Raw genomic sequence first — 26251 nt, forward strand, 5'->3', positions numbered from 1 at the left:
CAAGAGTCTGGGGTAAAGTCAACAAAACAGGGGAGAAGGGAAGGCTTTCCAATTTCCATAGCGAGACATGGAAAGTCATTCCACTTTTTTGTTTATAATCTATGATAATCATTGACTATGAGCTCAGCTGCAGTGAATTGGGAATGAGGCTATTACATTCTAGACCTGAACCTGCCCGGAAACCATCTGCTCTCAGGTTCTCCCACTGCCAATCTTTTGGGACCTTACTTCGACCGGATACCACCACCAGGACCTTCTCAGTGTCCCTGGCATGCTGGGGTAGCTTCATGAAGACAGGTGTATTTGCTTTAGAGGACCTTTAAAAACATGTGTGGCTTCTGGACACCACCAGCCCCCTGGAAACAGGTGGTGCACAAGCTCAGGCTGAGGTCAAAGACTAAGCATCACAGAGATGAATCCACACTGCATCGCCTTGCCCAGCCCGCGCCCACTTCAGTCCCCCTCCCTCCCATCATCCCACGGAAGGGCCTGTTCCTTTCAGAATAAGATGGGGAAGTGTGCCTGCAAATGAGCCATTTGCCACATCTTGTCCTCTGCTGGACCTCTGACACGTTATGGGTGTCAGCACTGGACAGCCCATATGGATTAAAACTCGGGTCATAAGGATTTTTCTGGAAAGAAAAGAGCTAGTGGCCAAGGCTGCAGAGCAGGCATGGCAGGACTAAGAACCTCTGTTCTTACTCTATCACACTCTCTGCCTAGGGGCAAACTTCAAGTGTTGCTGCCACTTCCCCACTCAGACTCATCGCTCCTTCCATCCTAAATAAAAACTCCATATCTGGGTCTAACACATGTGCAAGTAATGTAGATTTTACTGATTTTCCTTTGAAAGAAAAGAATGCCATATTTTTAAAAATAACATCTTATAATAAAATTTAACGAGACTTCCCGATTAGTCCTGTTGTTCTTCTCTATCTTTTTAATCAGACTGCCCATCACTGGGCTCCTCCCCGTCTCCCCATTTTTTCCACAGAACCTCAAAAAGTGACCTTCTATTGTCTGAGACTCTTCAACTCTATTCTTATGCAAACATTTACTCTCTCTCCAAAACAAACAATGCTATCATTTGCCAAAACTCGACCAGATTCTGCTCCTCGAGCCTGTCCCTGGGGCTTCAGCTCATATTGGCCATTAAGGCCAAGGTCAAAGACCAGTTCAGGAGCTACAGGGTAATAAACACATGAAGCTAGAGAAAGGAAAATGGAAATCTGGCCCAACCTTGGGTCCAGAAACACTGAAGCCGGTGGGAAGTGTCACTTACCACAGGTCCACCAGAGCAAATACTTGAAATGAGCTAAAAAGCCACAAGACAGTATTTAGTTACCTTCCACCACCTGGACAGCTCTGGGAAGGAAGTGACTGTTTTGTTTACCACAGTGTCCCAAGTCCGTGGCCCACTGCCTCCCACAGAGTGGGTACTCAATAAACATTTGTTGACTGGCTGATTGGCCCCATTTTTATGCTACCCCAACCGAGCTTATGAATGTGTAAATCCCCAAAAATAAAATAAAATTGCAGATGGCATATTTAACCTAAGCTCAGTTAGACACATGCTGAGTTTGAGAATATAAGAAATTGTTGTAATTTCACATGTGTACCTTAAATTAGCAACTGCTGTTTCTAATAAGATTGTGGGTGAAGTCAACTTCCAGGGGTGCCTGGGTGGCTCAGATCATTGAGCATCTGCCTTTGGTTCAGGTCATGATCTCAGGGTCCTGGGATCGAGCCCCATGTCCAGCTCCCAGCTTAGCAGGGGAGCCTGCTTCTCCCTCTGCCTGTGTGCTCTCTTTCTCTCTTATGAATAAATAAAATCTTTTTAAAAAGGATCAATTCCCAGAAAGGGAATGCTGATATCCTATGAGGGAGGTATGTTAGTAGTTCCGTTTTACAGATGAGGGAACCAAGGCCTGAAAACGACAGTAAGTTCGCCGGAGTCACACAGTGAACAATGGCAGAGCAAGATCTTGAACCAAAAGGGCTGACCTATACAAGGTTCTGTTTGTGGTCAGTTTTTGGGGTTGTCTGGAGAGTGTCCTGGACCAGACATTTTGTCCAACTGCTATCTCTGCCATTGACCTTCGGGTGACTGGAGGTTAGCTTTAAGCCACTGTTTTCTCATCCATAAAGAAGAGCCCTCTGGAGGTGCTGCGCCCAGGTCTGGCCTGCCGAAATCATAAGCACAAGACTGGTGGAGCCGATTACCACCTCCAGGAAGAGCAGTTTGGTCGAAAGCGAGCCAGGCCAGGATCCAGTCCGCTGTTGAGTCCGAGGCGGCTGACCTGCCCCGGGCCAGTGTTGCTGCCAGAAATCAAGGACTGAAAAGTTCTATTCCAGCTCTGGTGGGGGTGGGACTGGGGGAGGGGGAGAATTGGCTAGAATGCCCACCTCACTCCAATTAGGGCATTCTATGCTATAAAACTGGGAGCGACTTGATGTTTTTGATAACCAGGCAGGTGGCTTGGGATAATGACACAAGGAGGATGTCTGGAGTGCCAGAGAAATGCCCTGTGAGGAGAAGACTCACAGATTGAATTCATTGCTAAGAAACTTCTAGAAGCTGCTTTGGTTTTCAAAAATACTGTGACTTTCCTAAAATGAAGCTGTGGTCTAAAACATTATAGAGAGACATTTGATGGCAAGAATTGGAAGAGCAGCAACAAATATGTTCCCACTAAGAGCTGTGTACGTTGTCGGATCCTGTCCCCACACCATGCTGGTTCACCAGAGACTTTTGGTGGACAAAGCCTGGCTATTCCACGTGAGATGGGCAGACGAGCCTAGTGTCTTCTAGTGACGAATCTAAGGCCTTACCTGAGCCTACTGAGTCAGAACCTGGGATTTCAGGCTCCCGGTGGTCTGTGAGCACACAGAAGTCTCAGAGCCATGGGCCGTCAGGTCTTCTGTCCATCCCAGGTTTTTCAAGTTAGGAAATAGAAGTGCAGGTGAGGAAGTCACTTACTCTGGTGACAGGAAGTTGGTGGCTATGCTCAGGGAGCCCCTCACCCCTCGCTCCTGGCTGAGGCAGGATCGTTGCCACTTCCTGTGCCCCAGCACCTCCTTCTGGTTGTGAGACTGTCCCCCCCTTCCGGGAGCCCCGACAAGGATGGAGGTGGGACCAGTGGGGTGCCTCCTCAAGCAGCAGACTGAGAGGGACCCAAAACACTCCTGCAAACGAACCAAGGTGGGGATTCCCAGGATTCTCACCCAGTGCGTGGAGAGGGGTATGGAGAATGTAGCTGGTGCCTTCCCCTTCACCCCTAGGCTCACCACCAAAAACACACGGGTGGTTTTTCCCCATGGGAACCCAAGGGGTTTCTGTGATCACAGGAGTGTGCTAAGTTTGAAATGTCAGGGAACCAGGGCCTCAGAGAAAAACCCCCAGTCCGTGGATTGGTGAACAATTATCCCCACTTCCTCATCCTTTGGGGTGACCCAATGCAGTTCCCCAGAGGACCCAGGTGGACTGAACCCCAGTTGCCTATAGCAGCATCCTTCTTAGGAACACAGTCTACACTGGCTTCTTCCCCTTCCCCATCTCACTTCCCAGCAACACTCCCCCCCCCCGAGATTCCTGGGGTCACCTCTCAGATCAACTCCTTGGGCCCACATCCTCATCTCTGGGTCGGCTCCTGAAGGAGTCCCACTGGACTGCAGTGAGAAGCCCAAAGACAGTCAGACAGTTGGCGCACTGCTTTCTATGGAGGGTGATTTCTAGTACTTTCCAGAGCTGAATATTTTTTGCTGAATAGGTGATGTGGGTTTGGGGCAGAGCTGAACAGCTGTGGAGAATGGAGACAAGGGCTGGCTCACGATATCTCCATGGTATCTTTTTCTTTACCTCTCTGGGAAGTGCAGAAGCTTTGCATCTGTATACATTAACTGTTCAGTGAATGTTGGTTTGGATGGATTCAAGGTCACCATCAAGCTCTGTCCAGCTTTGCGTGATGCTCTTGGTTATACAACTGCTTCAAAGACCTGGTTGGTTAGCACATAGCTACTAAAATTCAGAAATGAGCTGCCCAAGTTTGCTGTATGTTGTTAGCAGACTCATGAAATCTCTATGTATTCACGACAGCATCAAAACAAAAGTTCTGTACTTACCCAGCTGGCCCTTCCTTAGGTATCCATAGGTTCCCCCATAGAAATATCCAAAACTCCAAGTGAGTGCAGATTAATGACTCCCTGACTTCCATTCCAGACCCTTCCTGTGATTTCCTGTGCTTTGTTACCATTAGAAGTTTGCTGTTAAGGGAATACCTTCTGAAGACCCCTCTAAAACCAGGCAGAACCCTCCAAAAGTGATGTGGGGGTCCACAAACGCTTTCTGCAGAGGGCCCGACCGTAAATAGGTTTTGCAGGCCTTAGGTCCCTGTCATAGCTCCTCACCCCTGGAGTGTGAGAGTGGCCATAGGTAGCATGTGAATGAATGGCTATGGATGTGTTCTTTTTTTTTTTTTTTTAAGATTTTATTTATTTGACAGAGAGAGAGATCACAAGTAGAGAGAGAGAGGAGGAAGCAGGCTCCCCACCTAGCAGAGAGCCCGATGTGGGACTCGATCCCAGAACCCTGAGATCAGGACCCGAGCTGAAGGCAAAGGCTTAACCCACTGAGCCACCCAGGCAGCCCCTATGGATGTGTTCTAGTAAAACTTTATTCAGACACTCAAAATTTAGATTTATATAACTTCTGCATGCTTTATGGAATAGTCTTCTTTTGACTTTTTAAAAGCCATTAACACGTGAACATGATTCTTACCTTCTAGGCCCCATAGAAACTGGCTGTGGCTGGAGTCTCGTCCATAGGCTAGAGTTTGCAGACCCGAAGCCTAGTGTTCCATCAGCACCTCTCCGCTGTCAGTGGAGGGAACTGTGGAAAGAAAGTAGAATCTGAGGGTGATATTAAAAAGAAAAGCGAAGAGGAGTGTTCTTCAGCAATTCCCTTCTGCCCACGTCATCCCTTTGCCTTCTCCTTCCATGATGAGCAGAGCAAAAATGCCCCGAGCAGATGATGCTCTCAGATGATAATGAAGAGGTGTCAATGATCCAGAAAATATTTAAATCCTTAGAAAGCATGTTGGTGCCCTGCGCTGGTGCTTCTCGCTTCTTAAGTTCTCCCCCAAAGTGAATCTAGTGGGGAACCTCATCTATGAAGATAAAGTGGAGCTTTTATGTGGAGGGAACCAGAATTGGGGATGGAGGGGTGGGATAACCCAGTGCACGCAGACCATTCTCCCACCCCTGCCAGTGGACTTCCTCGGGGGTTCCAAGGAACACCGTTTGACAACTGCTGGTCTCGGGAAAGGAGGAGGGGAGTCAAACAAATGGCTGCTGTTCCTTTCCAAAGGCAGTCCTATGATCTCGGGAGATACATGGAAAGTTGGCCTGCGTGCTGCACACCAGGTGTGCCCTGGACCCCAGCCAGGCACAGGCCAGCCCCTCCTTTGTAGTGTGTGCTCACACTCTGGGCAGTGTGACAGAGGGCACACAGTGACACAGTGGGAAGGGATCCTTGCAGTCCGCGCTCTGAGCTGGGTGGGGCGCGACTTAGCAAAGCCGCAGCTCCCAGGCCCCAAACATGCCCGGTGAGATGAGAGAGCAAGGTCAGAGTGAGAAAAACCTCCTAACTGTGCCTGTCAATCCTGACAGGTTTTTTAACGGGCTTGTCTTCCCTCCTGCGGAAAATGTCTCTGTGATCATGCTGGTGAGAATTCTGCTGTGTTTTTAAAATCCGGACCGACGCTGTGGTTAGGAAGGAAGGCACACATGCTCACACTCAGAACACAGAAAATCGGGTCTTTAACGCTGGGTGTGTCACTGCCTCCTGACCCAGCCCGCAAGGTCTGAGAAGGTTAAAAGAGATAACACCCAAACGTGCCAAGTACTTAGTGGTGATTCGATAAATATTTAAACGGAACTTATATTTGGAAACTGAGTGAAAATCGAACAACAGTAAAGCAATCCTTTTTTGGTCGATGTTGTTTTACGTACATTCAGAGAGCACGCGGAGAGGAACAGATTATCCAGTGTATGAGATCCTAAGTTTCCCACAACCCCCGAAGATATTGTAGCAGGTCATCTATCAAACCAAAAGCGTGAAGATGCTTTCAAAAATGCAGGGTGAGCGTGATGAGAGAGATACAGTTGGTAAACATCACAGAATCCGTCCTTTTAGCTGCCTCAGTAGATCCATTCTAAATCATTACTCGGTTTTCACATGATCTGGGAGACGATTATATAATTTCAAAAGTGTCTGTAAACTACTCATTTGCATCTGATTTCTCAATGTCTCATTTGTTCATCAGCCAAAGCCATGTGTATAAAACCAGCTATTTAATCTGTGCACAGAATGTGTATAAGCAAATTAATCTTCCATTTTATGAGAGAAAAATTCATACACTCTAAATTACCACACATTGCCCACATGATACACAGAAGAGATCCTTTACACGATTGTGTGAGCATGGTCTCCATAAACACCCACTTTAAAAACCACAGCAAATCTAAAGTCAGTGTGCAAAGCACAGATGCATTTTCACACCCCCGGTAACTGACATGAACACAGACTAGTGTTTCTGCAGCATGCGGAAGATGTTGAAGGCGTTGCTAGGAGAATAAGGCATCTTTGCTTATTACCTTCATCTGGGAAACAGAAAGCAGTCATAGCAGCTGGGGCCATGGAACCCATCCAGGACAACTGGCGTGTGGCTGCGTGGCCATCAGGGAAGGGGCAGGGGCATTTCTACTGAGCAGCGACTTCTGCCCGGGGGCCAGCACCCTCCTCTGCTCTGGGATCTCTGATTCCGAAAGCCTGCTGGGTCTGCAGCCCTGTTGATCCCCACCCCTGTGTGGGGCTGGGACCTGGAGGCTTTCCTGGGCTCAGTGCTGCTCCTGGGTCCGCGTCTAACAAGCAGTGAAGTTTGGGAATTGACTTCACCCATGCGGGCTCTCTCCTCTGTGCGTGAAAGGGACTCTGACATCCTGTGCGCAGCTCGATTCTGTGACACTTCAGCCTGCTGACTTTCAATTACTTCTCTTGCAACCCCTGGGAAGTGGGCTTGAGTTTTGCTTCGACCTGCTGTTGCAAGGACTTGGCTTGGCTACCAATCCCACGTCTGGATGAATACACCCAAAGGAAATGAGGGCGGGGGTCTCCAGGAGATGTTTGCGCACCCAAGTTCATAGTGTCATTATTCTCAGCGGTCAAAGGATGGAAACAACCTTTGTCTGCCAAAGGATGAAATGAATAAACAAATATGAGCTAAACAGTCTTGATATAAATTTATATCAATATATTATTTATATTTATTGATATAGATTTATATCAATAATTTATATATATTAATTTATATGTATAAATAAAATGGAATGTTCCTTAGCCTTAAAAAGGAAGGAAATGCTGCCATGTGCCACCACATGGGTAGACTTGGGGGACATCATGCTCAGCTAAATAACCCAGACACAGAAAGGCGTGTACTGCATGATCCCACTTAGAGCAGTCAAATTCATACAGACGGAAAGTAGAAAGGTGGTCGCTGGGGGCTGGGGGAGGGGGAGTGGGAAGTGTTGTTTAGTGGGTATATTATTCCAGTTTACAAAACGAGAGAGTTCTGTAGATTGGGTACACAGCTATATGATTACACGTAATGTCACTCAACTATACACTTAGAAATTGTTAAGATGGGGGGCGCCTGGGTGGCTCAGTGGGTTAAAGCCTCTGCCTTTGGCTCAGGTCATGATCCCAGAGTCCTGGGATCGAGCCCCGCATAGGGCTCTCTGCTCAGCAGGGAGCCTGCTTCCTCCTCTCTCTCTCTGCCTGCCTCCCTGCCTACTTGTGGTCTCTCTGTCAAATAAATAAATAAAATCTTAAAAAAAAACCAAAAACGGAAATTGTTAAGATGGTAAGTTTTTCATGATTTTTTTTTTTTTTGCCACAATTTAAAAACAATAAAATAAAGGCATACCTGGGTAGCTCAGTCAGTTGAGTGACTGATTCTTGATTTTGGCTCCTGTCATGATCTCGGGGTCACCCTGCACCCTGCATGGGAGTCTCTCTCTCCCTCTCCCTCTGTCCCTCCTCACCCACCCTGTCTCAAAAAATAAAATAATAAAGTAAACTGTAAAGTAAAGTAAAATAAAACAAATACAATAAAATAAAGGTCTTGCCTAAGAAAACTTAACCCTCTGCCAAGGCTGGACACCCTGGCTTGCCTGCTCTGTCCTGTCCTGAAAGCAGGAAGAGGGGAGGTCTGTGAATTTGGACAGGAAAGCACTGACATCCTTAATTTCACTAAGCTCTAAGTGAAATATAGTATCACCTTCCATCATGAACATAAACTAAAAAAATCACAGAAGAATTAGCAGTATCTGAAATTTTGCCACCAAGGGGAATCAGATATTTTCCTATAGCATTCAAATAATACAAATATCTTAAAATATTCTTCAGGTTTATCAGTAATTCAAAGTTATAGTAGTTACTAAACTGGCTGCTTTATCTTGTTAATTAGTGTGTTTATAAAGAAGTACATATATTCCTATAAACTGTTAAATATCTTGTTAACTGTATGTCAGTATAACTGGTTTCTTTCATAAGTTTATGTATTTTACTGAACAAATTTAAAAACATCAAATTAAATTTTAGATGAAAATGAGGAAAGCTGACAATGCTTCAGTTTCCCCCAGAGAGGTTGGCTTTCTATTAGCGTGTCACTAATTATGTGTTGATGTCCATACATCCAAGGGCCATCCCATGATTGTTTCAGTGAAATGTGCAAAGCCCATGTCTGTTTCCATGCATTTTCAGCGAAGAGGTCAGCAGAAAAAAGGCCCCAGAGATGCCTGTGTCCCAATGCCTGGCACCTGTGAAGACTGCCTGGCGTGACAGAAGGGATTTTGGAGGTGTGGCTAAATTAAGGATCCTGAGCTGGGGAGATTATCCTGGATCACCCCAGTGGGCCCAGTGTAACCACACAGTCCTTGTGAGAGGGACACAGGAGAGTCAGAGGGGGTTAGAAGACACTCCACACAGCTGGCTTTGGAGAGAGAGGAAGGGGCCACGAGCCAAGGAAGGCAGGAGGCCTCTTGCAGCTGGAAAAGGCAAGGAAACAGATTCTTCCCAGAAGCCTCCAGAAGGAACACAGCCTGGCTGAGCACCTGGATTTTAGCTGGTGAGGTCTCTTCCAGAGTTCTGTCTTTCAGAACTCTAAGAGAATAAATGGATGCTGTCTTACACTACCACGTTGGTGGTAATTTGTTACAGCCGCCATGGGAAGATGCCACAACACAGGGACTCCAGCATAGTTATGCTTAGCAAAGACATCCAAGGGGAAGGCAGGGTGGGAGTTTTGCTTACATGCTTGTCCTCTGAGAAACGCTACTTATTCTCTGCCTTTATACAATAACAAAAGTTTGTAGAATAATCATTACCCCCCAAAAGTACTCAGCCCCACTACCTGTGATACACCAACATTCTGGTCTGTTCTCTCCTATTCTTCATCAATAGAATTGATTTCTCAACCTATTGAAGAATCAAGAGCCATAGAAATCATCTCTGAGTGACAATTACTCCTTAATTTAGGAAAATAAGAGTGATGGACTCTTTTTTTTTTTTTTTTTTGGTGCCCTTTGTCTTTATCCAAAGGTAAAGCAAGTACCATAAAGTATCATGGCTCAGGGAAAATTCCATTCTGACAATTCAAGATGGCTGAGGAGAGGGGCAATGACCCCCATGACAAGGGAGGTCTCCCCAGTCATGAGCCCCATCCTGAGGGGAAAGGTCAAGGGTGAGGGATCCTGATTGCTACGACCAAGGAAGTTTTGAGAAGAGTAATGTATAGTGTACAGTTTTAATTTGTCCCATCTCCTTGAACTCTGATTTACTCCATCCCCACATCATTATCCCTAAAGCTTTCTAAGAGTCCTTAACAACCATACCCTTATTTTAGTGACACAGGAGCAATAAAACTTGGATTTCAAGTAGGAACTATTTGTACTTTCAGGGTGATTTTTAAAATCTGAATAAAATCCATATATCATTCATTAAATTAATTTTAGGGCTCTCCATTACACGTGAACATCTTTTTTTAATGACCTTAAGGGAAGTAATACTGATGCTCACTTTGTTTACTTTTCACAAGAGGGAGACATTCTTCTAATGCTCTTCTCTAAAAATAACTTCATTTATTTATTAAGTAGGCTCCATGCCTAGTGTGGGGCTCACACTCAAAACCCCAAGATCAAGAGTCACACGATCCATTGACTGAGCCAACCAGGAGCCCCAAGGTAGATATTCTTCTAAACCTATGAATAACTGCACACTGACCTAAATATGTCAAGGTAAGAGAAATAAAGGTGTGAGTCCTTAAAAGTGATGTTCATCTGTGGGCACCGGGATGGCTCAGTTGGTTGGGTGTTCAGCTCTTTGGCTCAGATCATGATCTCAGAGTAATGAATCAGGCCCTACGTTGGGCTCCATACCCAGCAGGGAGTCTGCTGGAGTCTCTCTCTCCCTCTCCCTCAGCCCCCTTCCCCAATCTCTCTCTTTCTCACTCTAATATCAATAAATCCATCCTTTAAAAAAATGTTATGTTCATCTTTATTTTGTTTTCCATCACCTTGGCTTGCGGGTCATGGGGTCCTGTGGTAGGATTCTGAATATGTTAGTAGCAGGTGGTGACTCACCAGCTTACACAAATCTCATGAGTTCCAGAAAGATACCTGGCATTGAGTAGTGTGGGTGGGTGCAAGGCTGATTCTGACAACTGAGGATTCCTTTTGAAAGCTCTTCTGGTTACTCATAGGTGTAGGTTCAAATGCAACAGCTACTACATATGACGGTGCCAAATAGTAAACCACCATATTACACACTGCATACTGGACTATGGCAGAATTTATTAACGTGTTATAGGCAGAATAATGAACCCCCTTTCCAAAGCTGTCCATATCCTAATGCCCAGACCCTGTGGATATGTTACCTAACATGTCAGTGAGGTATGAAGACTGCAGGGGGAATTGAGGTTACAAATAAGATGACCTTGAAATGGGGAAATTATCCTGGATTATTCAAGTGGGATCAGTAGAATCACATGTGTTCCAAAAATCAAGAGAAAGCAGCAAAAGAGGGGGTCAGGCAATGTGACAAGAGAAAAACTCAGCTCCCCATTGCTGGCTCTGAAGCGGATGCAGGAAGGGGCCACAAGCCCGGGGAGTGTGCAGGCGGCCTGGAGAGGCTGGAAAGGCAAGAAAGGACCCCACACAGATCCTACGGACATGAACGCAGCCACTGACATCTGAGTTTTAGTGTGGTGAGACCCGTGGCGGGCTTTAGACCTGAAGAACTGGAGGATGATACATTTGTGTTGTGTAAGCCCCTAAGTTTGTGGAGCAGTAGAAAACTAATAATGTTGCTTCAGAAGAGGGGTCATGGCCATCGGGTAAGAGCTGCGGGGAGTAGATAAGCAGAACCAATGTGGGGACTGGGCTCTCCTTCAAGGGGTCCCTTATTCAGGGCAAAGGCTCAATGAATGATGAACCAAGATACAAAAATGTCTTACACATGTGCTCTCACAGACATGCCACAATTCTCAGGCATTTTCACAGGGTGTAGGGATCATCTCTCCATCAGTACCTATTACTACAGTACAAATTACTCCAAAATGTAGTGGCTTGAGCAGCAGTCATCATTTATTATCTTTCCGAGTTTCTGTGAGTCAGGGATTCAGACAAAGCACAGAGGGGATGGGTTTTCTCACTGAACCATATCTGGGGCCTCAGCAGGAAGACTTGAAGCTGGGGAGCGGGCATCTTCTGAAGGATCTTTTATTCACATGTGGCCTCTCCATGTGGCTTAGGCTTCCTCCCAACATGGTGGCCAAGGACAAGTGGAAGGAGTAGGAAGAGGGTTGAAGAGGAAGAAAAGACAAGCAGAAGTGGTCTTGCTTTACATGACTCACCCTTAGACATCCTGTATCACTGCTTTTGCTGTTTGGATGGCTGGGAATTCGCACATGGAGAAAACGGGGATGCTGTCCCTCTATGCTTCCTTTAGAGAAGTGGAGTAAAACAGATTTGGATTCCATCACTTTTAGTAGCCATATGAACTTGGGAAAGTTGTGTTTTAGGTTATATAACTGATTTTTACAGATAAGAAAACCAAGGCTTAAAGATATCCTTCCTCCATTGACAAAGCATCAGACACACATCTTGTTCGATGTTTATGACCACCTGTGACATGTCACTGCTTTCTTCCTGGAGCCAAAGACTGAACAGCGAACACAAACTCAGCAGATTGGCTTGGTTGCATGGCCAAGGATGGCGTGACAGACCAGGGTAAGAGCCGACTATGTGCTACCTCCCAGCAGCTGGGTTATTTACCCACACCTGACCAGCAACTTCCCAGGGCCATCCCACTACGAGGAGCAGCTCTTCCTTCCCCTTACTCTCTGCTCAGTTTTGTGATTTACTTTGACCACAGGGATGTCTGCAGATGTGGAGTGCAGATGCTTGAAATATACTTGCCCACTGGGGATAGTTCTCATGAACCACCGCCATCACTAAGAAATGTGCATGCCTGATCTAGCCCACAGTGCCAGGTGGAGAATGAGAGCTACATGGGGTAAAGGTGAACGGCCATGGAGAGCCCAGTCAAGTCATTTCCCAGAAGGGAAAGTCCACCCAGGGGCAAATGCAAGATAAGGACATTTAATCTTGGCAACTTTCCAAATTCCCCCTCCTCCTGGTCCCTGCTCTTCTCTCCTACCCCTGTATGACCCTTCCCCACCGCCACCAGGAACCCAATGCCTTTAGGAGACACTGATTCTCCAAAACTACCTACTGCCTTCTGCAGATGACCCCATGAGATGAACTGACCTCTGTCATATTACCACCCATACACATGTCAAACAAAAATCTCAGAGCTCTTTAAAGATGGGTGTAATCTAATGAAATCAATGCAAGCTCAGGCAAATGGATAGAGTACACAAAAAATCCAAAGACACATAATGCTTCATGAATTTTCTTATTTATTTATTTGTTTATTTATTTGAGAGAATGAGAGAGAAAGAGAGAGAGAAAGCATGTGAACAGGGATAGGGGCAGAGGGAGAGGGAGATTAGCAGACTCACCAATGAGTGGGGAGCCTGACGTGGGACTCAATCCCAGGACCCTGTGATCATTACCTGAACTGAAACCAAGAGTAGGACGCTTAAACGATGGAGCCACCCAGGCACCCCTGCTTCATGAATTTTCTACAACACTTCTTAGAGATAATTTATGTGGAATAGTTATGTAGCTATGTATAAGGGCAGTTCTGTAGGTTTGGGGGATGGGGAGCATTTTGATGTTTAAAGTTATGGCTGTGAGATTATTCCTACAGACCACATAATTCACACTGCCGTGCCGCAGGAGAACATGTCTCTCTATGGCTACACACTAGCAGAACTGCTCTTAATTCACACTTTTAATTAAACATTATCAGAATTATTTACCCAACTCTAGCTCAGGTGCTGAATGTGTTCATGTGGGACCCCTGTGTCCATGTGTGTGTGTCTTTGAGTCTGCCTTCATCTGTAGCGATTCTTACTTACTCTCTGTTCATGATCTCAGACTTGGATTCAGATAGTGAACCCTAAAAGCAGTCCCTCTTCTACAGATAATCCCCTGGGACAAAAGCTCACGAAAGGTAGGTATCATCTTTTTTATCTTTGTGTTCCTAGATGTATGTAGCACCCTGCCGGGATAGAGTAGATAAAAAAAAAAAAAAAAAAGATTTGTTGAATGAATAAATGAGAAAATTAATGAATGAACAAATGGGTTGACCCTCAGATCTTACCTTGACTATTCGGCTCATGGGAGAAACTCACTACTTGGAGGGCCAGCTTGCTCTCAAAGTGAGGTTTTCACTCATACGTTGAAATCCTTAGAAGGACTAGCCATATCAAAAATGGCCAGAATTCTTGGTTGTATTCACATAAGATGAACCTATAGTAACCTTCTGGGGAGTGCCACTGGGTCTCATGTTGGTAGAAAAACTTTAATTTCAAAGCAGCTAACATTTATTGAATACCTACTACGTGCATGGTGCGGCAAGAGAAAAGTCTTACTATTTGAGAGATGTTTGTTCACTTATTAATTTATTGAATATTTCTTGCCCCTACAATGACCAAGCACTGTGCAGAAGAAAGATGGTCCTGTCTTCATGGAAATTACAATTTAATTGGGAAGCCATTCATTACACAAGCATTGACTGGGTATCTATTATGTCAAGCACTTCTTACAGGAGCTGCAAGTAGAATAGGGAACAAAACAGACAAAAATCCTGGCCTCTGTGGAGCTTATATTCTAGTGGAGGACACAGACTATACATAAGATAAACAAGGAAAGTATGTATTGTCTTAGAGAGAAGTGCTAAGAAGAAAACAAAGCAAGTGTGTTTTTTTTCCTACTGCTATTAGAACTTAGTGGTATAAACACAAATTTAGGATCTTATAATTCTGGAGGTTACAAGTCAGAAACAGGTCAATAAGACTGTGTTCCTTCAAATCATCTAGAAGAAGATCCATTTTCTTGGCCTTTCTAGCTTCTAGAGGCCACCTACATTCCTTGGCTCATAGCCCTTTCCTCCACCTTCAAAGACAGTGATGCGTAGCAATTACCAACCCCTCTCTCTCTCTCTCTCTCTCTCTCTCTGTCTCACTCCCACATCTGTCCTCCCATCTCCTTCTCTGACACTGACCTCCTTGCTTCCATCTTATGGGGACCCTTGGACCCTTGTGATTACATGGGATGCCCACAGATGGTACAGGAACATTTCCTCCTCTGAGTGTCCTTAAATTGATGACATCTGGAAAGCTCTTTGTCATGTAAGGGAACATATTTATAGATTTTAGGGGTTCGGATGGGGGTATCTTCTTCTTGCCACAGCAAGGAAGTGAAACATGAGGTATTGATGAAGAGGGATGCCATTTTATTTTACTTTTTGGAGAGAGAGAGGGAGAGCATGCATACAAATATACGCACAAGCAGGGGTTGTGAGGGAGGGGGGCAGAGGGAGAGGGAAAGAGTGAGAATCTTAAGCAGACTCCACACCCAGTGCAGAGCCCACTTGGGGCTCGATCTCATGGCCCTGAGATCGTGACCTGAGCCAAAATCAAGAGTCGAATGCTTAACCAACTGAGACACCCAGGTGCCCAGTAGGGATGCCATCTTAGGGTGTCCAGGAAGGCCTTCCTGAGAAGATGGATTTGGGATCAATATGCAAAGGAAGTGGCAGAATTGGTGGGCACGGTTGCTGGGGAAGCACATTCCTGGCGGAGGAAGCACCAAGTATAACACCAGAGGGGGGGCTGTGCCTGGCATGACAGCATGGGAGGCTCCACAGTGTGACTAAAGAGGAGAAACCATCTTTCATTGGTCTCTCATCTCTGAACATCTGTGGGCAGAGACATGGATAGTCTTTGCTCTGAACCATCTTTTTTTTTTTTTAAAGATTTATTTGTTCATTTTAGAGAGAGAGCAAGATAGTCTATGTGGGCACGTGAATCAGGGGAAGAGCAGAGGGAGAAGGAAAGAGAGAATCCCAAGGACAGGGCTCACCAAGTGTGGAGCCCAACATGGGACTCAGTCCTGATCCTAGGACCCTGAGAACACAACCTGAGCCAAAATCAAGAGCCAGCTGACTAACCCACTGAGCCATGCAGGTGCCCTGCTCTGGACCATCTCTTTAAGACCCTTTGTAGGGCAAATAACCTTGGGAGATGGAGATAGTGTTTCCTGTTCACAGTTAAGTGCAAATATGCTTACTGTCCATGATAATTAGGATAGGGTTTCCCTCCTGAGAGAACCCTTCCCATATAAAAGGTTGGGGTTCTCTAAGCTCAGGATTCCTCTCCTGTAGGGCAACCCACTATGTGTCCATGAGATCTGACCTCATGGTCCTGTGGAAACGGGGGCTCATTGATCTGGTGTATGAAAATGCTGATATTCTACCTACTGCTATTGCTGTCAAGGATAAAGTCCTTTGTTTCTGACCCAGGAGTCTCATGTCTTCTGGCAGCATCTGTGAACTTACAGCAGGCTAACTTGTTAGCTTATAAGTAGTGGGAATGCTCAGCCCCTGAACTGGTGCCTATATATGGCTTCAGAGGCCAGAGTAAGCTAGATTTCACTCTGAGTGGGATGGGAGTCACCGGAGGGTTTTGAGCTGAGGTGTCACATGACCTTAGGTTTTATAAAGGTTCACCAAAGCTGCCTTATTGAGAATATGCCGTAAGAAGCAGAAGATCAATGGTCAGGTCAATGACCTAGCAATAACCCAGAGGCAAGATGATCAGGGCTCAGCAGTGGTGGTAGAGCGGTGTGAGGAGTGGGATTCTGGATCCACTGGAGGTGAAGTTGACACTCTTCGGGGTATGAGATGAGAGGTGTCAAGTTGTTAGCTTGAGCAGACAGAAGCCAGAAGTTGCCCATAACTGGGATGGAGATGATTTCAGGGGGAGCCGGGGGAGGGGATAGCAAGAGTTCAGCTTGAGGATGTTGGATTTAAATTGCCAGGGGGCATCCAACAGATGTTGAGGCAGTTGGATATAAATTCATTATTCAGGGGTGAGGTCTGGTCTGGAGAAACAAATTTGAGGTTCATTAACCATATACGATATTCAAAGCCTAAAGACAGAGATCACTGCCTATAGAAAAGAGAAGAGGCCCAAGAATGAACATCCCCCACTCCCACCTTCCATATTTAAGAGGTTAGGGAAGTAAGCAGGAATCACAAAAGGGACTGAGAAGCCAGGAAGATAGTAGGGAAGCCTGATGAGCAGGTTATCCCAGCAGCCAGGAGAAGAAGGGGTTTCCAGGAGAGGGAGTGACCAAGGCCTGCTGATAGGTTAAGTAAAATGAGGCCACATGCCGGCATCTCAGTTATTATAGTTACTTACAATAAGTGTAAAGCCAGAGGCATATCACAGATGGAGCAATGAACTCTAAGTGTGTCAAGAACCCTGCTGGGACTTGGGGTTGGGGAGGAGGGCATGAGCAAAGGCTCAGAATGCTGAAGACGGTTTGTCTGGGGGAATTGTGAGCCCAGGGAGGGTAACGCAGCGAGGCTAGATATCAGGGTACAATACGCGGGGTGCAGGTGAACCCGGTGAAGGCTCAGCTGGCTTTGCTCAGGCATGCCTAGGCAGCGGATCTCTGTTTCCAAAAGACCCCTTGGTAGTGTGGGGGCAGGGACTCGGCCAGCGCACAAACCAGGCCCTTCGGGGCCGCCCATTGGCCCTGGTGTTCCACACATCTGCAACAATCCACTTGCTTAGAATCTGCGGGGAGAGCGGTCTGCGCGCGGAGGCGGATGCTGCAGTGCGGTCCAGCTCCGCGGGGTCCAGAGGCTGAGCTTACGCGGGGCTGGGGGCTGACGGGCAAGGGGCTGCGAACCCCCTTCGAGCGGGCGGTGTATGAGCTGTCTGATTCACACCTCAACCTTTTGATTTTAAAGGGAAAGGGTGCCTAGGAAGTCTCCGTGGTATTCCAACGCCCCTCACTTCCCCGTCTAAACTTCAGTTCACTCGTGGAGTGTGAACTCCACGCCCCCATGGCTAAGGAGGCTTTTCGCCTTCGCGAAGTAATTTCATTTAAGAGGAAGCACTCACGTCACTTTCGGAAGAGGCGAAAAGTTAAAAAATGCGGGTTGGGGGAGGCCGACCAAGTGTGGTCGTGGGACACTGGCGAGTCGCAGAGCCTCCTGCAGTCGGCCCTGGGGAAACAAACAAAAACGCGCGGGGGGGGGGGGGAGGTCGCTCCCCGCCTCCCGGTCCCGAGGCGCGGGGGCACAGGGGCCGCTCCAGGGCCCACGAAGAGGGCTGCGTGGGATGCGAGATTGTCCCGCGCCCTCGGCGCCTTGACCTGGGCCGTGCGCCCCCTCCCCGTGGTCCCGGGCGGGGCGGGCCGCGACGCGGCGCGGACTACAAGTCCCAGGAAGCCCAGAGGCGGGCGCGGGCGGAGCCTGGCGCAATTCCCCGGGATCCGGCGCGCAGGGAAGCGCCGCGGAGGACGCAGCTGCGGCGGCCGGAGGGCGGTGAGCGCGCGGGCGGGCGGGGCGCGGGCGGAGGCGGGGCTGACGTGGGCCGGGGCCCTGCGTGCCGGGGAGGGGGCCGGCCGGGCAGGCGGCGGGCGGCGCTCGGAGCGGGCTCCGCGGCTTGCGCGGCGCCTGCGGCTCGGTCCCGGCTCGGCGGGCGGCGCACGGCAGGCGCGGCTCGGGGGCCCCGGCGCGCCGGGCGGCGCAGCACGCAGAGCGCGGACCCACGCCGCGGCCGGGCGCCCAGAGCGGCACGGCCACTGCCCGGGGGCCGGCCCTCGGCCCCGGCGCTCGGAGCGCGGCGGCTGCCTGGCTTTAATGGCTGCTCGGCGGGGCAGCGCCTAGGGGTGGAAGGCGGTGAGGCGCAGGAAGGCGCCCGAGCGAGCCTCCTCCGGGGCCGGCCGCGCCTGCCGCGGCGCGCTCCATGGGGGCCCGCTGACCCGGGGCGCCGGGGCCCGCTCGCTCGCCGGCCGCGCGTCCCGGCCATGAACTGAGTCCGCGGGCCGGCCCGGCGCCTGCTCCGCCCGCTCCTTTCTTCTCGCGCCTCCTCCGCCCGCCGCCGGCGGGCCCGGCTCCCCGGGGGCTGCGGCGCCCCGGGCTCGGCGGCCCGCGGGCCCCGGGGCGCGGGGCGGCGGCGGCGGGGGGCGCGCGGCTCCGGGCGCGGCGCCTGCACCATGAACTACCAGCAGCAGCTGGCCAACTCGGCTGCCATCCGGGCCGAGATCCAGCGCTTCGAGTCGGTCCACCCCAACATCTACTCCATCTACGAGCTGCTGGAGCGCGTGGAGGAGCCGGTGCTGCAGAACCAGATCCGGGAGCACGTCATCGCCATCGAAGGTGAGGGCCGGGCCGCCGCGGGGCTTCTGGAAAGCGCGGGGGAGCGGGCGCCCCCGGCGCGGCAGGGTGCGCGCGCGCGCGTGTGTGTGCGTGCGTGTGTACACACGCGCGGGGCCGTGGCACGCGGCTGCCCCGCGGAGGGAGCTTTGCGGTGCTTCATGTCCTGCAAGGCCGGGCGACGGCGGAGGGGGAGGCCGAGGGCGCAGCCAGCTCTCCCGGGGAAGATGGGCGGGCAGCGTTAATTTGATCATGGGCAGTGGAGTGTCTCCTGTGCGAAGGTGGCTCGATGCTGCCGCGTCCCGGGCCGCCCTACTGACCCGAGCGGATGCCCGGGGACTGCTGGCGGGGTTGGTGCCACCGGACCCGTGACAGGTTACCGGGCCAGGGCTGGGCGTCTTGCTAGATGTTGAAGAGGTTTTGGGAAGTGCAGCTGCTGGGTTGGGGGCCCAGACCAGAGTACTTAGGCGGGGCAGGGCCGCCCCCTTCTCGTCTTTGCCCAGTTCAGGGAGCCCGGTGGAGACAGCTTTATGGAGCCCGTGCAGACAGCCAGCCGGGGCTGCAGGCTGTGTCATGTCCTCTTGCCTGTCCACCTGCCTCTGTGCAAAGGCTTGTCTCCCTAGTGTGTTTTCTACCAAAAGTCTGGGGCCAGATTAGAAGTAGAGCCTTCCCTACCAGGAGGACAGGGGGTCCCTCAGCCTCAGGGTCTCACTTTCACAGGCCAGAGGCCACCCCCTTCCAGCTTGTCCAGCGAGGCTGTGACCCTGCTGGAGAGGTGCTGCAGAGTTCGCCTCTCTTGGGCCTGTATTCTCTTGGGATTATGAGTGGCTCTTACCTCTCTGCTAGTGGGTTTCTGGTTGTCTCCTTGGTCTTTCCAGTTGGCCCCACCGAGATCCGCTTCGGGGACAAGGTGGGATGTCAGTATGGGCTGTGGTGTTCCACCCCAGCCAACACTCAGTCAGCAGTTTTTCCTCTCTGTTGACCAGAGATGGTACAAGGCCTGTGGGTGGGCCATGCTACGGACTGTCCTAACCAGACGCCACTGGGGCCGCTGTTGAGGAACATTGAGAATGTTCCAAGGCCTGGCAGGAGTTTGTCCAAAAGCGTGGGTACAGGCAGTCACCCAGCTCCCCTCCATCTGTGACGGCATCGGCCACAGGAAGGCTTTGCTTTGGCATCATGCAGTCCGAACTACTAACCCCAGAGCATCTTGGTTTGACACTTGGCCAGTTTAGATGGGGAGGATGGATGCTGTGGTGCTGATACTCTTGGCATTTGGCAGTGCCATGGACTTGAACCACGTCCCAGCCCGGCTGCCTGCCGATTGGCCAACTGCATCCACAGGGGACCTTCTGGTTCCCTGGGAGGATCCGAGCAGTGCTTCATCCTGTGTGGGACCTGGCTGTCAGAGCATGTGGCCGCCTTGTTGGCAATTAAGATGCTTCCAGATTCCTTGAGAGCTGGAGAGTCCCCGTGTACCTCCGACGAGACCTGTGGGAGGCCGTGGGGGCTGCACGCATCTGCTGATGGCCGCGTGATGTTGCATGAAGGTTCCCCCAGGGCCTGGGCACCGGCTTGGTTGTGGTCAGAGTGAAAGGGGTGCTGTGCCTGTTTCCCTTGTCTCTTTGCAGCTCTCTGGCTGTATCCATAGAAGTCTGATGAAACACTTGAAAAGCTAGTGGCAAGTGCTGGATGCCTTGGCTGAGAGCACCTTGTGGCCGTGCAGGGACCTCTTGCTGAGTGTGGTTCTTGACGCCTCGTTCTCATTTCTCATTCCGGAAGCCCAGCTCTGGGGTCTCCAGCACTTCCAGCAAAGCAGTCTGACTTTCTAGCAAGAGGCTGTGGTTACATTTTTCTTTTCTTTTCTTTCTCTCTTAAAAAAAGATGTTATATGGTTTCTAGATGAAGGTTTTTGGTAGCTTGATGTCTGCCTTTACTGTGTGACAAGTTAAGCTCTTTCTTGGCTGGAATCCTTGTCATTTTTAATAAGACTCAGAATCACTGAATATGAATCCTATTTGGGACTTTGATGATGCTATTATTTTTCTGTTAGAAAAAGGAATGTCTGTGTTGTGTGTGGCTGTTAATGAAGCTTAAGAACCATTCTCATATGTTTCTGTTCTTTGCTTTACTGTCAGCAGTGATATCTCCTTTCATTTGTATAGAACTTTAGCAGAAATACTCTTGCATTCATCATCTCATTGGGTGTCTGTACCAGCCCTGTGAGAATGTGGGATAGATTCACTATCTTCCTGTCGTAAAGGATGGCGGTTCAGGGAGGGATAATGACCTCCTGAACATTTGACTGAGGTCATTCCAAGTCTGTTCTGAAGCAGAGGGTCATTTGAATAGAGTGTAGATCTGTACCTCCCAAAGCACCTTACACCGCCCCTTCCAACGAAAGGTAAGTTCATCCATGATAATGAAATGTCCTTTCCCTCTGTGCTGATTTTAAGATACGGTTGTGATTTATGTCTGTACCGTTGATGTTTTGGAAATTGCTTGATTGTGGCGGGGGACATTTTTGCTATGAAAAGAACACTGTGCAGAAGCAATTTTGTGTGATTGTGTAGTGTGTGAGTTATTCACTCATATGGAACCCAAGCGTGTGGCCGTGGGGCCCAGAAACTGCAGGCGTCATTCGGAGGAGCCCAGGGCTGGAAGTGGGCACGTGCCCAGAGCATTAGCACCTTGCAAGTCAGGATGACACAGCGGCCAAGTAGAAGTCTTTCTGAATTTTAAAACAGAACCATCTGCAATCAGGAAAGCCTGTGCACATCAGGGCAGATAGTTGTTTAAAAATCATTTGTCCCACCAAACAGAAAACAGTCTGCATTTCAGAGGCTATCCAGCTCGTCTTTCCCTGCTTCTGTGAGTACATGTACAAAGTTGGATTCCTATGTACAGAGTTTCTCAGTTAGCATATTGTGAGCACTTTTCAGTGATAAAGAAAATTTTGGAGATATAATTTCTTACTTTGGCATAATAATCCAGCATTTGGCTCTGCCATAATTTATTTAAAATTTTTCTATTTTTTGGTGTTTTCAAGAATTTTTACTGTTGGTGTGAGGAGTGGCCTTGTTTGGCCAACATCTTTTCAAAACTCATTTCAAAGTGATTCTAAGTGGGTCTGGATTGGAAAATCTGTTGGTGATGGGCTAAATTGTGTTTATCTTATTTGAAAGAGTTCACTGAGAGTCCCAAATAAGAATGGGTCTGTGGACCCTGTTTGCAGGTATGGTAAATGTGATTTTGTTTTTGTTTTAAAATAATAACTTGTCAAAAAGTTTTTTGTTTTTTTTTTTTTTTCAAATTTTTATTTCAGACTTTGAGAGATTTATTTTTTTCTCCTAAATCTCTGGATTCTAAGGAAGCATTGCCTGCTGTTTTCAGATTGTCTTGGTCAGATTTCTGGGGTGTCCCACAGGGGTGTGGCATGCTCTGAAACGTAGATGGGTGGCATGGATGTTCTCCAGACCCAGACACAAGGGCAGGATCCGCTGCTTCTGGTGTGGACAGCTTGTCTGGGTTCCCCCCTTTGATTCTCTTTTAAAAAATCTGTCTGGGGTGGATGGGTCTGAGGTAAACGAAGTCAGCTGCCTTTCTTGTTAAATAAACTTGCTCTTCTCTTAGGGCTCATGTCTCTGTTGCGACTGCACAGTGTAATTCAGTTTGCCAGTAGCCGCACTGTGGTGGGAATAGCAGCACAGAGGGCCCACTTGCTGGGGTGGTGGCTGAGCCCCCAACCAGCTTTCAGGCCTCCACACCACCCCCCTCCCCCAGGTGGCCCATCAGGCTCCCTGCCAGCCCCACTGGTGGTTTGTGCAGCTTCCCCTGGAGAGAGAGGCGGGAGAGCTCAGTCACAGTCCTTAGCCGGAGAGCTCTGCCTGGCGTCTCTGGAAAGGGCACTTCGATGGGGTGGGGAGGAGGGGTGATTGGGCTGAGCCCCTGTAGCAGGGGACCTGGGAAGGTGGGGTAAGGGACCACTTAATCCCGTGATCCAGCTGCACTGTGGAGCATCTGCGGACAGCAGAGTGCTAAGTGCTTACCCTGCATCGTCTCAGTTCATCCTGCGGTGATCTCAGGATCTTGATGCCACCGCTGAGGTCCCGAACATGGAGGAGACTTGTTAGAGTTGGCCCCGGGCTGGACTGACCTGGGTGCTGGCTCCGCAGCTCGTTACAAGCCAGAGCAGAGCTCCTGGTCATTCACAGTCTCCGCAGGCTGGAAGTGCCACGGTCCCCAGCACAGCCTGCCTTTCCCCTGCCAGGAAGGGTCTGACGGTGCTGCTGGTAGCTGCGGATGTTGTTTCTCTGTAAAGCTGCTCATCATGGAAGAGCTTGTAAGAGTTGGTTTTCATATAGGACATTATTCAACCTGGTTGTTGCGTGTGTGTATGTGTCTAGGGAACAAACACCTTCTTCCTGCCATGGATGAGCACGATTTTCTTTGCCAGTATCGCCTGCATTTGTAATATTTCAGGTTTAATCGGAGGGTGCAGTTATGGGGCCTTCTAGTTATTGATATAAATGTTGCACTTTCTTCCTTCAAAATAATTCTCAGTTGGCGGTTCCTTGCTTCCAGGTTAAAGTTCATACCTTCCTGGCGTCCAGCTCCTCCACAGTTCAGACGTCCCTTCTGGCCTGGCTGATGGCAGTATCTTCCCATACCTCTCCCAGGCACAATTTTGGCCTGCCCGCTCCGTGTCCTTCGGCTCCTCTCTAGCCTGCAGGACTGGGAGCTTTCTGAGGGCAGAAATAAGGTCCTGTTCATTTTTTTTTTTAATGTCCTCAGCGATTCAGTGTGTCATGTCTGGCCCTTGGAGGAGGCCCAGGAATTGTTTGTTGACTGGCTCACTTGCCGGAGGGACTAACCTTTTCTCTGGAGTTTGAGTCTCTTTGCTCCTCATTGGTAATATAAATAGCGTTTATCCCCTGGCAGAAGTTGAGGGCGTTTTGAAACTTGTCAGGAGGGTACAAATGTTAGGGCTGGGCACCTTTTGGATCTGATGGGTTTCAGCCTGGGTGGAAACTAAACACCATGTGTTTGGGGTGGAAATGAGGCTTCTTTAGCGGGTGTAGGGGAAGGGAAGTCTCTGCTTGATGAATCTGAGAACCCTTTTCCGCCAGGCGCTCTGCACAGTGAGGGTGTTCCTTTGTGTTGGGTATGAGTGACTTTCCAGCAGAGAAGACTGACGTGATGTATCTTCACTGTAACACTGAGAGCCGTGGTTCCCCAAGTTCAAGTGCAGTTGGTTGACATGGAGGGAAGCAGACTGCTGGCCCCCAGCCCCCAAGTTCCTAGCTCTGTAGGTCTGGAGTGGGGCCCAAGAATGTGTTTTTGGAACGAGTTTCCAGAGGCTGCCAGAGCTGCTGGTCCAGGGACCACTCTCTGAGAAGTGTTGCTGTGGGTGGAGGAGCTCCGGCGGGCAGGACCTCTCTTGGCGTGGGCACGCATTCTTACGTGCAGGTGACAGGTGAGGGTGACAGGTGAGGGCCGGCCGCTGGGGAGTTCGTTAAGGCCTCACAACTTAGGCATCACGGAGAAGGGATCTAAATCCAGGTCCAAACGGGTTCACGTCACTGTTCAGGCTACATCCATGATGCTGAGTGCCTGTGAGGGAGGCAGTCACATGGGGGTGGACATGATCGGGGCATCCTGTAGGGAGCTGCTCCCGCTTTAAGGCCCCTCTGCTGTGACATTTGCTTTCCTTCCAGTCTTCTGGAGATTTTTGCGGCTTCGTTGAGTCCCCTGTGCATTTAGAAGGGGCTCGTCAAACTTCATTTGGCAGGGTGATTCTTCAGAGGATAACGTTTTGTTATCGCCAGTGTGGAGCTGGAAGAGCGTTTCAGTGAAGGAGGCGAGCTGCGTGTTATGAGCAGCCTGGGAGGGCTGATGGGGAGCCTGAAGGACGTGACTCAGAGACGAGAAGCTGCTCGAGCAGCTGAAGGAACCTTCACAACAAATCCTGGGGCCCTGTCACTACCACCTCTGGGTTTTTTTTTTTGTTGTTTGTTTGTTTTGTTTTGTTTTTCCAAACCAGACTTTTTATTTGGTTAAGACTAAAATCCCTTAGTTTGCATCCTTCTTTTTTTTTTTTTTAACCCCCTGTGTACCCTGCAGGTGTTTATAGTTTGTGAGTCTCGCTCTGGCTTGTTTTAACTACTGATTTGGTCTTGTCTCGTGTTTCTCAACATTCAAACAAACCCGTTCCCCCACCTCCCACCCCCCTTCTCTACGCTGCAGATCCTCTGAGTCCTTTGCTTAAGTGATTGAGTTTGGCAAAGCGGATCAGGCTTAGTTATTTTTAAAATCCAGGGTTCGGAGTTCTGATCTGGTGCTTAGCTGCATAATTCCTTCCCTTTGTTAAGTGCCTCTCTCCGAGGGGGAGGCCCTCTGCAGAAATTAAACCGCAGTCTCTGCAGCATCTGTTATTTTGGGACTGGGGATGAGGGCAAGGCTTTGTATGTGCCGCCGTGGGCCCCTCTTCCAGGAGTTCTGTGCTTCTGAGGGGGCTGAGAGGAATTGTGGGTTCTTTCTTTATGGAGTGGCTGCGAGTGAAGTGACTTTCCCAAGATGCAGTGATGACCCACCCAGGAGCAGGGTTGTTCTGGTCCAGTCCCTCCAGCCTCCCTGGGCCCCTGCTCTCAACTGCCAGAGGCCGGAAAGTGGTGTCTTGGTTGCCTCTGGGGGTTTCGAGGGAAGGAGAACAGTGCCACCCCCACAGAAGAGGTTGTTAATGGACCCTTTGAATAACCAGCCAAATAGTTTGTGTGCGAGGTTGGAACATTTTCCATAAAGAGCAGGCTAAATATAGGCTCCAGGGTGGGGACCCGGGTCCAAGAGGGGGCTGTCAGGCCTCAGATATTGTTTCTTCCACTGGTAATCAGAACTTGCCACCAGCCCGGAACAGGTGGCCACCCTGAGCTGTCTGGGAACAGATTGGTGTTTTTGTTTAACCAGGGCCTCATTTGCAAATTTCACACTTCTCCCGCTGTTTGGTGGGGATTGTCTTTTTTTGGGCTGCAGTGTTGGAGTATTTGTACAGTGTTTCTACACAAGCAACTGTCTCATCTTTAAAGCTGCTCATGCCGTCTGCTTGTCATTAGCATCGTGGTTTAGAAGCAGCTTTTTATTTTTCATTTTTTAAGGGTGGGAAACACTTTTCATGGTTCTGGGAGAAGAATTCAAATAATTACCGGCCATGTTCATGTTTGATTTATGTTTGGTCTTAGAAATGTCAACATTCAACAGGCTCCCGCAAACAGAACCATGTTGATTTCCAGCTTAGGACACAGCCTCACCGAAGCCACTGTTCCCATGTTCCCAGAT

The 26251-nt window shown here is 49.2% G+C and overlaps 1 protein-coding gene across 5 annotated transcripts in view; it reads left to right on the plus strand.

Annotated features, from left to right (window-relative positions):
* The first annotated feature begins 18180 nt into the window (after nucleotides 1–18180).
* AGAP1 (ArfGAP with GTPase domain, ankyrin repeat and PH domain 1) overlaps nucleotides 18181–26251 on the plus strand; it is a 520173-nt gene continuing 512102 nt past the window's right edge. For 4 of the 5 annotated variants that reach the window (XM_047721458.1, XM_047721459.1, XM_047721460.1 and 1 more), the window contains exon 1: nucleotides 18181–18922. In XM_047721458.1, coding sequence (XP_047577414.1) covers nucleotides 18760–18922 — 163 coding nt within the window. In that variant the 5' untranslated portion in view covers nucleotides 18181–18759. The remainder of the gene's footprint in view (nucleotides 18923–26251) is intronic. The other variant, XM_047721462.1, reaches the window with a different exon arrangement.

This window comes from Lutra lutra, chromosome 3 (genome assembly GCF_902655055.1).
Source record: "Lutra lutra chromosome 3, mLutLut1.2, whole genome shotgun sequence".
In the NCBI taxonomy this organism is placed as follows: Eukaryota; Metazoa; Chordata; class Mammalia; order Carnivora; family Mustelidae; genus Lutra; species Lutra lutra.